General features: G+C 39.1%; 2 protein-coding genes across 2 annotated transcripts; one reads left to right on the top strand and one right to left on the bottom strand.

Moving 5' to 3' along the window:
* Window positions 1–3,608: 3,608 nt before the first annotated feature.
* On the top strand, window positions 3,609–4,358 carry LOC126108849 (uncharacterized). The gene has a single exon (XM_049914216.1). It carries the CDS (start codon window positions 3,609–3,611, stop codon window positions 4,356–4,358), a length of 750 nt encoding a protein of 249 aa, XP_049770173.1.
* Window positions 4,359–11,266: 6,908 nt separating this feature from the next.
* Window positions 11,267–13,675, bottom strand: LOC126108848 (uncharacterized). Its single transcript, XM_049914215.1, has one exon. The coding sequence runs from the start codon at window positions 13,673–13,675 to the stop codon at window positions 11,267–11,269; it is 2,409 nt and encodes an 802-aa protein (XP_049770172.1).
* Window positions 13,676–15,497: the final 1,822 nt, after the last annotated feature.

The raw sequence follows: 15,497 nt of genomic DNA, 5'->3' as shown, positions 1-15,497 counted from the left end.
AGGAAGACAAAATCTATTTCATTTCAAAACTCAGCTTTTTTATTTGACTTTTGTGGAATTACAAACCACCCGAATGGATTGCTGTATCATCTATGCATTTAAGAAAATAAACTGATAAAAAAGAGAATTATTTATTTTCAAATGGTTGAAATGGCTCTGATCATTATTGGACTTAACATCTTAGGTCATCAGTCCCACAGAACTTAAATCTTACTAACCTAAGGACATCACACACATCCATGTGCAAGGCAGGATTTGAACCTGTGACCATAGAGGTCCGCGGCTCCAGACTGAAGGGCCTAGAACTGCTCACCCACACTGGCCAGCTATTTATTTTACTGATGAAAATGGAAGTGAAAGATATCATACACTCCTGCATGTTATTCAATTAAAGTAAACCACAGAAGAACAAATTGAAATTAACAGAGGTGCACCACACCCGTGGCCATCTTTATTCTTAGCCAATAAAAATCTGTAGTAGGGAGGGACACAGTGAAGGGTAACTGGAGTAAGTGTATCCATGTATAAAACCATGCAAATTTATTTTTCAGTAATAGGATTTCCATTGCTGCACATGTGTTACAATAATAATTATAGTCATTTATCTTGAGATGTGTTAATTTGTTTCCAAACTTGTAAATTTCCACAGAGTTGCCATATACTTCTACAGATTGTTAGATTTTCATCACTAACCATGATCATTGAATACAAAAGTGTGAAAGAAATCAGATATTTTAGTTGAAAATGTTTACCTTTTGTGTTGTTTTCATCGAGTGAAATGAATGTGTTCATTACATTTGTCAGGCAATTGGCCAAATACACAGTTCCCACCCATCTGATATAAAATGATCTTCTGGAAGTGAAGTATGTTGTCAATATTTGCTCTCATAGAAGCTGCCACTTTTGGAACAGCTGCAGTCAAGGTATTAATGAATTGTTGATACCAGTAAATGCACAAGTAGGTACATACAAAAGAAATTTATTCTTTCTCTGATATGTAACCTACATAGTAACTCTGGATTAACGTAGTCTTTTACAGATCCATAACTTTAAATGGTGATTACTGAGTTATGCAGTTAGCTCGGTTTTAAATTTATGTTGGTTCAAAACTCTAACTTTCACTTGTGTTGTAAGTTTATTGTAACACAACAAAAGCACTTCCCTAGAATTTGAATATGGGTGGGAAGCCTATGTGTATTGCATATTGTAACTTGTAATGATTATATATTTCATGATTTATCTAAAATTTATTGTAACTAACAGAAACAAATATCACTAGTATTGCCACTTCTCTTCAAAGGCCTTCTGCATAGTGCTCCAAGTGTCAAAAAATTGCTTGTTCATGTCAAAGTAAAATGTTTGGTTATTTTAATACATAATAAAGTTTTTTGAGCTAGTAAAATATTTTGAGAATATGAAAATTTTTGTTATTCCAGATTACATCCAGTCACACCTAGACCATATAAACAGGCTCTTGTGTAGCACTTTCATTTCTCTGTAGCTAATGAGACCACTTGCCATACTTCAGGTGCATAAGTGCAAACTTGTTACACAGATCATCTGAAAAAGTCAGCTAGTAAGAAATGGTTATGAAGTTACTTGTCATCCAAAATAACAATACTAATCCAAATGAAGGGGTCTTCAACTACTAGTGTCTTTTATGCAGAACAAAATCACAGAGCTATTACATTACTGTGAAGTTTCAGCAGCACCACTTCAGATCTCCCACACAATTACTAGCTTGGAACTATGTGAAATGAGCAAGGAAATAAAAAAAAACACAAATTCTAATACGACATACTTTTATTGCCTCAGTAAAATTTTTATAACAACTTAATACATCAGAATCAAACAAATATGGAAACAGTGTAAGTGACATACAAGTGGACATCTGATAGGTCAAATAGTCAGTTGGCTTTGGTAGTGTGATATGCACAACAGTAATGCTGAAATTCAACAGTCAGAAATAATTTTGGTCTGTTAACTCTATTATAAATGATTAAAAGATTTTCAGTGCTTACTACAGTGAAACAACTCTGAACATTTCCAAAGGGACAGAAGCATGTGTTCCAGCTTCACCCAAAATAATAATCTTTCTTGAATGTTTTGAAATAACTCAGAACTCCAGTTAAATTATGATTACTGTTTATTGAGGGAGCCAAATATCATTATTGGCTCACTTCCCATTTTCCAAAAATACTCTGAGACTTAAGCAATGAAGACAATACTCATGAGTCTAATTATATAAAAGGACAAATAACTCCCAAAGGTCATTTTAAAAAAAAAGTAACAGACACAAATAAAAAATAAAATAGTGTATACATTAAACTATATCCTACAGTGTGCCAAAATGTAGCAAATGATGATATGTCCTTATATGGACATTACACAATCAAACAAAAATGCTGGGCACCAATAACATAGCAAATCTAGAATGAGATTGCCAAATTACACTGATCAAAATGTGAGAACTGAGAGATGACATAATATTTTTCATTTACACAGAAACATACATTCATACAAGCTCACAATGAGAATATACATGATACATCTATATACAAAAGAATAAATATGCTAACACATCATCCACAGATTCTATGTGAAGTGGTTTTCATGGACATGAAGTAAATAAATAAGTCCTAAACATATCATCATTTAAGAAGTAATAATAAACTTTAAAGACAATATGTAAATCCACAATATACTGGAGTACAAAACATTCTTAACCTTTTGTAGACGTGTACCATCAAACAGAAAATCAGAGTCCACACTTACTTACACAGAATATATTACTCTTTTGAACATGTACAGAGGTAAAATTTTTGAAACAATTTGTGTTATTTGGTAGACTTGGTACATCAGTTAGTTCTACAAATAAATCTGTGAATGGAGTTGAGGAAGTTAGCCACCAGTTACCCATTTAACCTTCCCTTAAATTGAATGTATTACTAGTTACATGTTTTGAAGAGACTATTTAAGTGGTGTGTTCTTGAACAATGAACACCTTCAACACCAAAGTAACTACATTTGCATCTTTACTGTAGACTACTCTTATTTCTAGTAATGAACCATGAACTAAGCTGTTGATTTAAGATGGCCGGAGAGGCCAAGCGGTTCTAGGCGCTACAGTCTGGAACCGCATGACCGCTACGGTTGTTGGTTCGAATCCAGCCTCAGGCATGGATGTGAGTGATGTCCTTAGGTTAGTTAGGTTTAAGTAGTTCTACGTGTAGGGGACTGATGACCTCAGAAGTTAAGTCCCATAGTGCTCAGAGCCATTTGAACCATTTTGTTGATTTAAAGAGATACTGTACATTGTGGCTGTTTTTACCACTTGTAGCTGTATGTTGTAATAGCGTTTAATAATGAGTACTTTTAAATGTGAAGTTTGTGCCAACGAGTACAGTTACCGCAAGACTCTGAAGAGGCATATGTCCACAGCCCATCCACAGAAGCTGAGCGAAATGATGCCTCCTGTTACAGATAAAGAGCCTTCGTGTACATACCAATGCTACATATGCGACAAGGATTTTACTTGTAAAGGTAGTTAAAAATGCCACCAACAAAATATTCATGGCCAACCGCAACAGCAAGGGTTTAAGTGTACAATGTGTGCATTTGAAACCGATTCAAAAAAGTGCTGGATCGATCATTTCCAGTCTGTACACGGATTATGTGTGAAACCAGAAGCCCTGGAATTCTCCAGTGAAGAAGAATTTTTAAAATGGAAAGAAGAAATGGAATGTGCTACACATTCCAAATTCATTAAAAGCTGTGGCACTAAATTTTACGATGAGGGACCCACATGTTATTACGTTTGCCATCGCTCAGGTCAGTTGACCTCCAAAGGTGATGGGAGAAGACATCTGAAATTGACAGGAAGCAACAAAATTAATGGCAAGTGCCCTGCAGAGATTAAAGTCCAATACAAAGAAGGAAAATGCCATGTTACTTTTGTGTCCACTCACATTTGTCACGATCTGGACCTAAGTCATCTCAACCTGACGGAAAAAGAACGGATGAAGATAGCTGAAGACATTGCTGCAGGAATCCCATTTCCCACTGTCCTCCAAAAAATTCAAGAAACAGTGCAGAGTTCTAATTTGGAGAGAGTGCATCTTACAACAATGCAGGATTTGCATAATATTGCAGCGGCATATAACCTGTCTTCAGAGTCAGTTAGACATTCAAATGATGCAATCAGTGTTGATGCTTGGGTGCAAGAAGTGCAGCAAAGTGACAATCCATGTGTATTGTTCTATAAGCCTCAAGAAACAATTAATGATCTGTACCCTGAACTGAAAAGTGAAGACTGTATTAATTATAATGAACAACGCACAAGGCGAAATATTAACTAAATATGGAAGTGACTGTATTTGTGTCGATGGAACTCATGGTCTAAATGGCTATGATTTTGAATTTACAACATTACTTGTACTGGATGATATGAGGCAAGGATTTCCATGTGCTTTCCTCATATCTAACAGGAATGATTCAGATGTTTTGAGTATATTTTTCAATTGTGTTAAGTCTCAGGTTGGACAGATTTCCCCCAAAGTATTCATGACGGACCTGGCAGAATCGTATAGTATCGCTTGGAACAAAACAATGGGACATCCTGAAATGAGACTTTTCTGTACCTGGCACGTTGATAGAGCCTGGAGGGCCAATATTAAGAGCAAAATTAGAAGTTTGGACAAGAGAAACGAGGTGTACAATCTTGTTAAATCGTTAATGCAGGTAAGAGATGTTGCTGTGTTTCAAGAATCGTTGGTAAAAGCATTGCAGAAACTCAACAGCGATTCAGAGACTTCAGAATTTGGTCACTATTTCAAGACGTATTATGAAAAAAATGTGAAGTGTTGGGCATATTGTCATAGGATGCGATCCGGACTCAACACAAACATGCACCTGGAGAGCATGCATAAGACATTGAAATATATACATGCTAATGCAAAGCAGGTAAAACGTTTGGACAAAGGTATATCCGCTTTGATGTCGCTTGTAACAGCAAAGCTGTTTGACAGGCTCATTGTCAACGTGAAAGGGAAGCTAACAAGTAAAATGAAAAACATTTGCCGTAAACACAAAAGCAGCATTCTGATGAATAAGGACTCAATTAGTAAGGTAGGCAGAGGTTGGGAAGTACCAGCCACAAAATCACATGAAGTTTACCTTGTAGAAGAAAATAATATCTTCTGTAACTGTAAATTAGTGTGCACTGACTGTAAAGTGTGCATTCATAGGTATTCCTGCGCATGTATTGATTATAGCATTAAGTTAAATATGTGCAAGCATATACATAATGTTTGCCAACTAGACAGTACAGAACAAAATCCTTTTGAAATTTCTGAATTACAAGATGCAGTAGTTACAGATGTTGGAGATATGTCTTGCATTAATGAGAAAGAAGTGATTTTGAAGCAAGTAAGTGGAAATGCTAATTCCTGCACCCCAGAAGCATTGGCAGAAGAGAAGAGAAAAATTATTTCTAGGTTTTCAGAAATTGTTTCTGGTATGTCAGCTACTGAAGTTCAGCTGGCTAACAAAATGGTGACTTTGTTGAAGGTTAATGTAGGTGCTGTTCACACCAGTAGTGGTATCTCTTTCATTAGCCCACAAAGAAGTCTCAAGAGGAAACTTTTGCCCCAGAGGAGGCTGTTTTCAACAAAGAAGAAAAGTGCCTCAAAACGCATATCCATGGCAGTTCCTAATGCAGAATAACCCAACAAAATCCTGAGAACACTTCTGGATGAAGATTTATAGCACATTAGCTAGCATGTTGGTCTCGTATTGTGGAACATGTTGGTTCACTTCTGTGTCCTGCCATCCAGATTTAGGATTTTTACTATATCACTTAAGGCCAAGGCAGATTTTCTTCTCTGTCCTTGAAAGTGCCACAGCTTGTGCTCTGTTTCTGATGACTTCACTGTTGACCAGATGTCAAACATCAGTCTTCCTTACTTCTTCACCAGCTTCTGGTATGGCAGTTCTGCTGACATGTGGGATATTATGCACTGCCAGGAACTGATGCTGCTTTTGCCACCAGCCTAGAATGGTAGCATTGCTAGGTCACTCTGCTCCCAAGCTGAGCTGGGCAGTGATGGCTGTGATTCCGGCTCAGTGTAATACCTGTTGATGACTATGCATTTGTCACCCATCCCTAAATTAAAACAGAGTAAGTTACAATCATCAACTTGTAATATATATTTATTTTTTATCCAGCTAGATGAGTAACACACATACAACTGTTAAACAGATTAAATATTTTCTCATTCTAGCTGGGAATATATCTACATCTGATAGTTCACAATCAATTTTCCTGGTAATGTAACTCATTTACCTAAAAATAAATTTCATAAATAAATATTATTTCATGATCAGTATAAACACATGGAGGTGGAATTAGGAATGGGTGGATAAGTCATTCTGATATACAACTCAGCTGAAAGCCTTTTTGATTTCACTTTGTAGTATATATTTTACATTTTTTAAAATCCCCTATTTCAAAAGTTATCTGTAACCAAATTTCTCATATTCCAGAATGTTTTATTTTTAACTGGTTGTTATTTCCATAATACTGGCACATAGTTTGTACCCCTAATTTATCAGGGAACAAAAATGCCTTTTGTATTTGGAAACAAGTAATAATTTCAAAATTGTCATTAATCCAAGTAACATCCTGACACAGATGCTAACAGAGCAGATACTAAGTCTCACTGGTTGTCTGCTGGATGCAGATGTTGATTGATTGATTGAATGGGGAGAGGGATCAGATGGTGATGTCATCAGTCCCAAGTTCCAAAATGTCAGAGGCTGTGGGAGCAAAAAACCAACAGCACAGTCTAGTCGATGGCAAAAGTAAACAGTCAAACAAAGATGCAGAAGAAACCCTGGGGTGGCAGGAAGAATAAAGAACAGGAGTAGGGGGAGATCATAATGTGCCTCAATCATGCTATGTGCAACAGGGTGCTGGAATCACTGCAAACCCACGCCGGTCCCCACATCATACCATGACTGTGACAATCGGGACAACACCAGGGGAAGATGACACAAGAAGAGGGGGTGGGGAGGAAACAGCACAAAATTCCAAACAAAATGGAGAGAAATGGGGGAGGGAAACCTGGCCGGAATGAAGGCAATGATGAAGGCCTCCAGTTATGGAAGAAAATTCAGGTACTTAAATATAGGGGACAAACCACTTTTAGGATGATAACCAAAGACAGATGTAACTACACAAGGTCGTCTGCTAACGTCTGTAACAATGAAGAGTGGAAGAGCATGTTTAATGCGAAAGGCCAAAAGATGGGGGAGTCTAGTAAAATATGGATGACAGTGAGGGGTGGGGGGAGGGGCAGATCATTATGGAGTAAGAGGCTTGAGTCAACCTGGTATGACCAATACAAAGATAGCAGAGGATGTTAGATCCGCTGTAGGCCATGCGGTACGAGTCCCCTTATTGCAAGGAGTTTATTGGGAAGGTGGTGGACTCAAAGAGTCAGCCCAAGACTGAGCAAAAAGGAATCTGATGTGAAGCAATACAGTTTCACATCACACTGATAAACCATAACCTTGACACCCGAATAAAGTGGTCATTATCAATGTGGTTGTCCTTACAGCCTTTCTGAACAAAATGAATGCCTTGCCATTCCAGACTGCCCTGCAGTTCACCAGTTTGGAAGATGAGGTCACTATGAGAAATGACACCCTGAAACATATTCAAAGGTTATTGAGGAGTAACGGACATCAAAATGAACTACTCAGCCACACCAATGGCCACCTGGAATAGGAGCTGTTGCTGGGAGTTCCAATGCTCCAGAACGACAAGCCACTACTCCTAGGCATACACGGGGAGGTAGCAGCTCAAGTATCAGAACTGTGATCCCTGTGTTGTCAGAGGACTCGAGCAAAAGAGTACATAACACCCCAAGCACATGAAATGGGTACCATGCTAGCTGTAGAGCATGAAAAGGACAATGGCTTCAGGTAAAAAATGGAAGAGCTGGTAAGGCCACAATCCAAAGACTTCATGTATGGTGGTGTTCCCCTTGTGGCTCACACCATGGAGACAAAATTTAGAGGAGTTCAAACTCCAAAGAGGGACCAAACACTCCAAATAGGGAAGTGAAAAGCAAGAAGAATAAAACTGTAAGAGATAGCAAAAAACCAGGATAGCCAGGCCAGTGTAAGCAAGGAAACAGAGATATAAAGAAAGGGAAGAGGGAAAGAAGTGAGGACAGGGATGGATGAGCACGGGAGAGTTAATGCAGCCTGGAAAAGTAGAAAGGATTCAATTACTAGGAGCCTCATGTGCTCCATGCACAAACTCACAAAATAGTTATGACCCTCTCACTGGGGAATGGGGACGGGGGATGGAGGGATGGATGCAGATGGCTCAAATGGCTCTGAGCACTATGCGACTTAACTTCTGAGGTCATCAGTCACCTAGAACTTAGAACTAATTAAACCTAACTAACCTAAGGACATCACACACATCCATGCCCGAGGCAGGATTCGAACCTGCGACCGGAGCGGTCGCTCGGCTCCACACTGTAGCGCCTAGAACCGCTCGGCCACTCCGGCCGGCTATGGATGCAGATATGGAAACATGATCCTGTGATGTTAAAGATAGATAAATAAACTTTTTAATACCTGAGTGTTAGTGGATTTGTTCCAAATATCCACTGGCCAAACTGCAAACCTGGCGTACAGGGGTCTGACTGGCCTTCCTGACAAGTCTATTTCTCATGCACCACCATCCATTGGAGCAGACAAACTATCCAACACTGTTGACACCATTATAGTGGCATGCTGTATTGCCATGCTAGGTGTCAGTCATGACAAAGCATCATAGTGTACACAGCTACTCACTGCTTACTCTAGAGTCCTGCAAATAAATATTAAATTTACTAAGCATATACGAATTCTAAGATAACTCACAACTCATTTAAAAAATGTGCATAACATAGAATCAGTCTCTTACCTAGAGTGAAACGAAATGACCGTATAGCATATCTGTCTGGGAGATGCTATGCAGAACCATTCAGCTGCCTACTGCAAGTCTTCACCAGATGATGTCACTTTGGTGATTTGCATTTGAAAAAAAGGTAAAGTGGTGATAATGGCAACACATAACCCAGCCCCCGAGAAGCTAGACTCTCCGACTTGGACAGGAATTGCACTTGAGACCCTACGTACCTATCAGTCTCTCTAACCACACAGCTACAGGGACAGACATAGCTAGCTAAGGTGGCATGTTGGATGTGTTGCTGCCATTTTCAGTGACACTTGCTGTGTCACACAGACAAACTGACAGGCCCTGAAAGTAAATATTAAACCAGAGTGCAGACATAGTGCATTGGAACAGAAAAGTAACATTGAGCATACGTGAATTTAGGGATGACTCACAGGGCATTTCTGTATAGTGCATAACACTGAATTAATCTCATACCTGGTGTGTTGTGTGAAAGCTCTTGCTTTCATGGTTTATCGAAAGCACCGTTCTAAACTCATTCACTGACAGGTCCTGTAAGTAAACATTAAATCACAATGCAGGCATTGAGTATTGGAACAGGAAAGAAATATTGGACATACATGAATATAAGGATGACCCATGAGGCATTTCAGTATTGTGCCAAACACAGAATTAATATCATACCTGGTGTGGTGTGTGGAAGCTCTTGCTGCCATGGCATACCAAAACCTTGCTGATCACGCTCAGTGTCAGGCTCTGTAAGTAAACAATTAAACAATAAATCACAATGCAGGCATTGTATATTGGAACAGGGAAGTAACATTGGGCATACATGAATACAGAGATGTCTCACAAGGCATTTCAGTATTGTTTGTAACACAGAATTAATCTAATACCTGGTGTGCTATTTTGGACCTGTTGCTGCATTGGTTGACTCAAAGTTTGTTGCACATATGAACTGACAGGTACAGGATTATAAATCATGTTCCATACATAGAACAGAAAAATAGCACTGGAGATGTGTGAAATAGAAGATATATCACTTGCAGTGTGGTCCACTTCATGGAATTACCATCACATACCAGGTGATGCTTGTTGCACGTCTCACTGCTGTGTGTGTGCCACTGTTTTCACTCAGTAATTCTAATGGTATACTTAATCTGCCAAACAGAGAAAGCACGTTATTCTCCAAGCGTTTACTCAATGCGGCATATTAAATTTTCATCAGTGTTATAGCAGCTATTACTTGTGAGTCATCTATGTAGAGGATGGTATCAGACTGAACAAAGCATGACATATCATTGTGTACTCTAAGTTCTAACTTATTTGCAGGTTCCAGCAATACTGATAGAATGACTGAGTGGAAATACACCAGCACACCACAGCAAATAAAAAATAATTTAACTGTGCTAACCCAGGAATTGTTCACTTCACCATAAAAAAAGGCTGTGGAATGTTTATGTGAAATACACTATTTGATCAAAAAAATTGTGTCAAAAAGATGTGTACCAGTAATTAAAACGATATCGTGGAGTTAACAATGCAGGATACTAAGTAACAAAACAAAAATCATGAACACCATAAATAATATCACTGATAAAATTTTAAAAAAAATATATCTTGTGCATATTTTATTTCAGTCATCACCTAATGTATTATTTTTTGGGGTTCTCAGAAAACTAATTTCCTCAATGCTTTTAGACTACAAAAAATACTATCCGAGACATAGTGGGAGCTGAAACATAACCCACAGGTTTTTCAGGGAGAGTCATTCAGTCACAGACTAAAACTACATGAAAAAACTCCACATCACATGAACATGAAATTTATAAATAAAATCTGAAAGGGGAAGTATGACAAAATAGTAATAATAATACTGAAGCACACATGGTAAGATATCTGAAAGATATTGATACTATATCATACTGTAGAAAATGTACCAAATGATAATAATGTCAAGTAGCAGCCCTATCTGTCTAAAGAAGTAACACCATATGCACTACCACAATAGATTATTGCCTTCGGTGATAACCATGTATTGTCTACCTGAAGAAGTAACTACATATGTATTATAACCTAGAATATGGTTATCAGTTTGTATAAAGAGGTGGAATTGATAGGGCACTTATGTCACTACCTTCATTTGTATGAGGCATGTTATGTAATGATAAAATTTTGAAGTCATTTTCATGTCAGAATGTTCATACTACATCCCAATGTAGAACTAATCACAACAGATTCGGGCACATGAACATTTAAAATATTTTAATATTAAATACAAATAGTTGCAAATTAATGGTACAGACCTTCATCCAGAAGTGTTCTCAGGATGATGTTAGTTTCTTCTGCATTAGGAACTGCCATGGATATGCATTTTGAGGAACTTTTCTTCTTTGTTGAAAACAGCCTCCTCTGGGGCAAAAGTTTCCTCTTGAGACTTCTTTGTGGGCTAATGAAAGAGATACCACTACTGGTGTGAACAGCACCTACATTAACCTTCAACAAAGTCACCATTTTGTTAGCCAGCTGAACTTCAGTAGCTGACATACCAGAAACAATTTCTGAAAACCTAGAAATAATTTTTCTCTTCTCTTCTGCCAATGCTTCTGGGGTGCAGGAATTAGCATTTCCACTTACTTGCTTCAAAATCACTTCTTTCTCATTAATGCAAGACGTATCTCCAACATCTGTAGCTACTGCATCTTGTAATTCAGAAATTTCAAAAGGATTTTGTTCTGTACTGTCTAGTTGGCAAACATTATGTATATGCTTGCACATATTTAACTTAATGCTATAATCAATACATGTGCAGGAATACCTATGAATGCACACTTTACAGTCAGTGCACACTAATTTACAGTTACAGAAGATATTATTTTCTTCTACAAGGTAAACTTCATGTGATTTTGTGGCTGGTACTTCCCAACCTCTGCCTACCTTCCTAATTGAGTCCTTATTCATCAGAATGCTGCATTTGTGTTTACGGCAAATGTTTTTCATTTTATTTGTTAGCTTCCCTTTCACATTGACAATGAGCCTGTCAAACAGCTTTGCTGTTACAAGCGACATCAAAGCGGATATACCTTTGTCCAAACGTTTTACCTGCTTTGCATTAGCATGTATATATTTCAATGTCTTATGCATGCTCTCCAGGTGCATGTTTGTGTTGAGTCCGGATCGCATCCTATGACAATATGCCCAACACTTCACATTTTTTTCATAATACGTCTTGAAATAGTGACCAAATTCTGAAGTCTCTGAATCGCTGTTGAGTTTCTGCAATGCTTTTACCAACGATTCTTGAAACACAGCAACATCTCTTACCTGCATTAACGATTTAACAAGATTGTACACCTCGTTTCTCTTGTCCAAACTTCTAATTTTGCTCTTAATATTGGCCCTCCAGGCTCTATCAACGTGCCAGGTACAGAAAAGTCTCATTTCAGGATGTCCCATTGTTTTGTTCCAAGCGATACTATACGATTCTGCCAGGTCCGTCATGAATACTTTGGGGGAAATCTGTCCAACCTGAGACTTAACACAATTGAAAAATATACTCAAAACATCTGAATCATTCCTGTTAGATATGAGGAAAGCACATGGAAATCCTTGCCTCATATCATCCAGTACAAGTAATGTTGTAACTTCAAAATCATAGCCATTTAGACCATGAGTTCCATCGACACAAATGCAGTCACTTCCATATTTAGTTAATATTTCGCCTTGTGCGTTGTTCATTATAATCAATACAAAGTCTTCACTTTTCAGTTCAGGGTACAGATCATTAATTGTTTCTTGAGGCTTATAGAACAATACACATGGATTGTCACTTTGCTGCACTTCTTGCACCCAAGCATCAACACTGATCGCATCATTTGAATGTCTAACTGACTCTGAAGACAGGTTATACGCCGCTGCAATATTATGCAAATCCTGCATTGTTGTAAGATGCACTCTCTCCAAATTAGAACTCTGCACTGTTTCTTGAATTTTTTGGAGGACAGTAGGAAATGGGATTCCTGCAGCAATGTCTTCAGCTATCTTCATCCGTTCTTTTTCTGTCAGGTTGAGATGACTTAGGTCCAGATCGTGACCAACGTGAGTGGACACAAAAGTAACATGGCATTTTCCTTCTTTGTATTGGACTTTAATCTCTGCAGGGCACTTGCCATTAATTTTGTTGCTTCCTGTCAATTTCAGATGTCTTCTCCCATCACCTTTGGAGGTAAACTGACCTGAGCGATGGCAAACGTAATAACATGTGGGGCCCTCATCGTAAAATTTAGTGCCACAGCTTTTAATGAATTTGGAATGTGTAGCACATTCCATTTCTTCTTTCCATTTTAAAAATTCTTCTTCACTGGAGAATTCCAGGGCTTCTGGTTTCACACATAATCCGTGTACAGACTGGAAATGATCGATCCAGCACTTTTTTGAATCGGTTTCAAATGCACACATTGTACACTTAAACCCTTGCTGTTGCGGTTGGCCATGAATATTTTGTTGGTGGCGTTTTAAACTACCTTTACAAGTAAAATCCTTGTCGCATATGTAGCATTGGTATGTACACGAAGGCTCTTTATCTGTAACAGGAGGCATCATTTCGCTCAGCTTCTGTGGATGGGCTGTGGACATATGCCTCTTCAGAGTCTTGCGGTAACTATACTCGTCGCCGCAAACTTCACACTTAAAAGAACTCATTATTAAACACTATTACTACACACGAAATGCTTTTCACACGTGAATAGTTCACACACAGATGGTACACGGTAAAACACACCCAAAACACTTTTAACACTATAAAACACTTTTAACACTTTTCACATGCAATACACGATAAAACACTTTTAACAAGCAAAACACTTCTCACGCGAAATGTGTTAAATAAATCAGCTAAAAGAACAATGCTCTACCGCAACGTGCAGCCGAACGCAGAAACCACATGGGTCAACTGAAACGATGGCCAGTCCACGAACAAAGACTGGGAAAACCGGGGGTGAACCGGTGGTGAATGGGCGGGACTTGTTCCGGTGGGGGTGAGTGGGCGGGACTTGTTCCCGGTGAAATCCTAGCGCTGACGATTCCTCAGTATACCCCCATCCTCTCCAGTAACTCCCAACAAGCATCTCCTCCACAAGAATTGCATTTTTGAGATCACCGGCATATGTCGTTGGTTAAAGTCAAATCTGGTTGTATTTCTAGTCTTTGCCTTTCAAACAAGTCACAAACAATTTTGGAAAGCCTGTATCGAGATTACTGTAGTGCAACCCAGTTTACTTTTACTTTCCTGTTTATTTTTCTTCTCTGTCCAACTTGCAACTTGATCCACTTGATCTTTGCATGTTAGTTTAGCTTTTTGTATCGAGTTACAAGCATCATTCAATCTTTGTTTTAGATTGCAGCTTTATGTGGATCAAGTGTAAGTAGCACAATGCAGGGTGCTTCACGTCAAAGTACTTCCCGCGTTTCGTCTCACCCAGTGGATCTCGTGAATTATGACGAAAAGTTAAATGACATGAATATATGCTTTCGTACCAACTGGTTCGGGATTAGTCTTCCCTCCCTCCCAGTATCGCTATGACAATTTTTTTTTCTTTGTGTACGGCGTCAGCCTGTCCATTGCTCTCAGTTTTGGAAATCCAGGCTAGCAGAAGACGGCAGGTGGCGTAATGGAGGCGATTCTAACTCAGCCACCTGCTCGTATTGTAGAGAGAGAGAGAGAGAGAGAGAGAGAGAGAGAGAGAGAGAGAGAGAGAGGCACGTCAGCCGACAACAGCTCCCGAGTCGGTGCAGTGCGACAGCATATCTGGTAGCTATGAGACGGCCATTGACTTGTGTCAACAACTTCAGTGTAAGACGAGTTTTTTTTTTTTTTTCTTTATTGTGATTTCATTCCCCTGCCCCATATGGGCAGGGGAGGGCTGTCAGCAGCACAATCCGCCGCTCTTCAGCCGAGTGACACGACAACTAAAACAAGAATAAAATAATACATACATAAGGAGATAAAAAAGGAGAACATAAAACAGAGTAAGGGGAGAAAATGGAGGTAAAAATACACTGACACGTAGACATTCATTGGGGACAGTTAAAAAAGTCACCAGAAAGTTAAAAAACACAGTTGGCGATTCTTAAAACACAGATAAGACACTGGATGCGCATGCACAGGTTAAAAGTTGGCCACAGTATTAAAAACACTCCGAAACAACACACTGAAAACCCACTTGGAGCACACACGACGAAGAATAAAACTACCAGGTGGGACCTGCCGAGGGAAAGGGCAGAGAGGATGGAAGAGGAGGGAAGAGCATGGGGCAGCTGGGGAAGCAGCGGGATGAAGAGAGGAGAGGCAACCGTGGGTTCACGAAGAGGCAGGAGACACATGGGGCAGGAGAGGAAAAGGGAAGACAGGGCAGGAGGGAGCGCAGAGACACTGAAAGAAGGCACAAGAGATGGAGGGGGAGTAGGAGGGGAAATCCGCTCAGAAGGAGGGAGGGGGAGGAGAGGGAGCCCTGAGGAGGAGGCA

This window comes from Schistocerca cancellata, chromosome 11 (genome assembly GCF_023864275.1).
Source record: "Schistocerca cancellata isolate TAMUIC-IGC-003103 chromosome 11, iqSchCanc2.1, whole genome shotgun sequence".
Lineage (NCBI taxonomy): Eukaryota > Metazoa > Arthropoda > Insecta > Orthoptera > Acrididae > Schistocerca > Schistocerca cancellata.
This window is presented reverse-complemented; position numbering and strand designations above follow the sequence as displayed.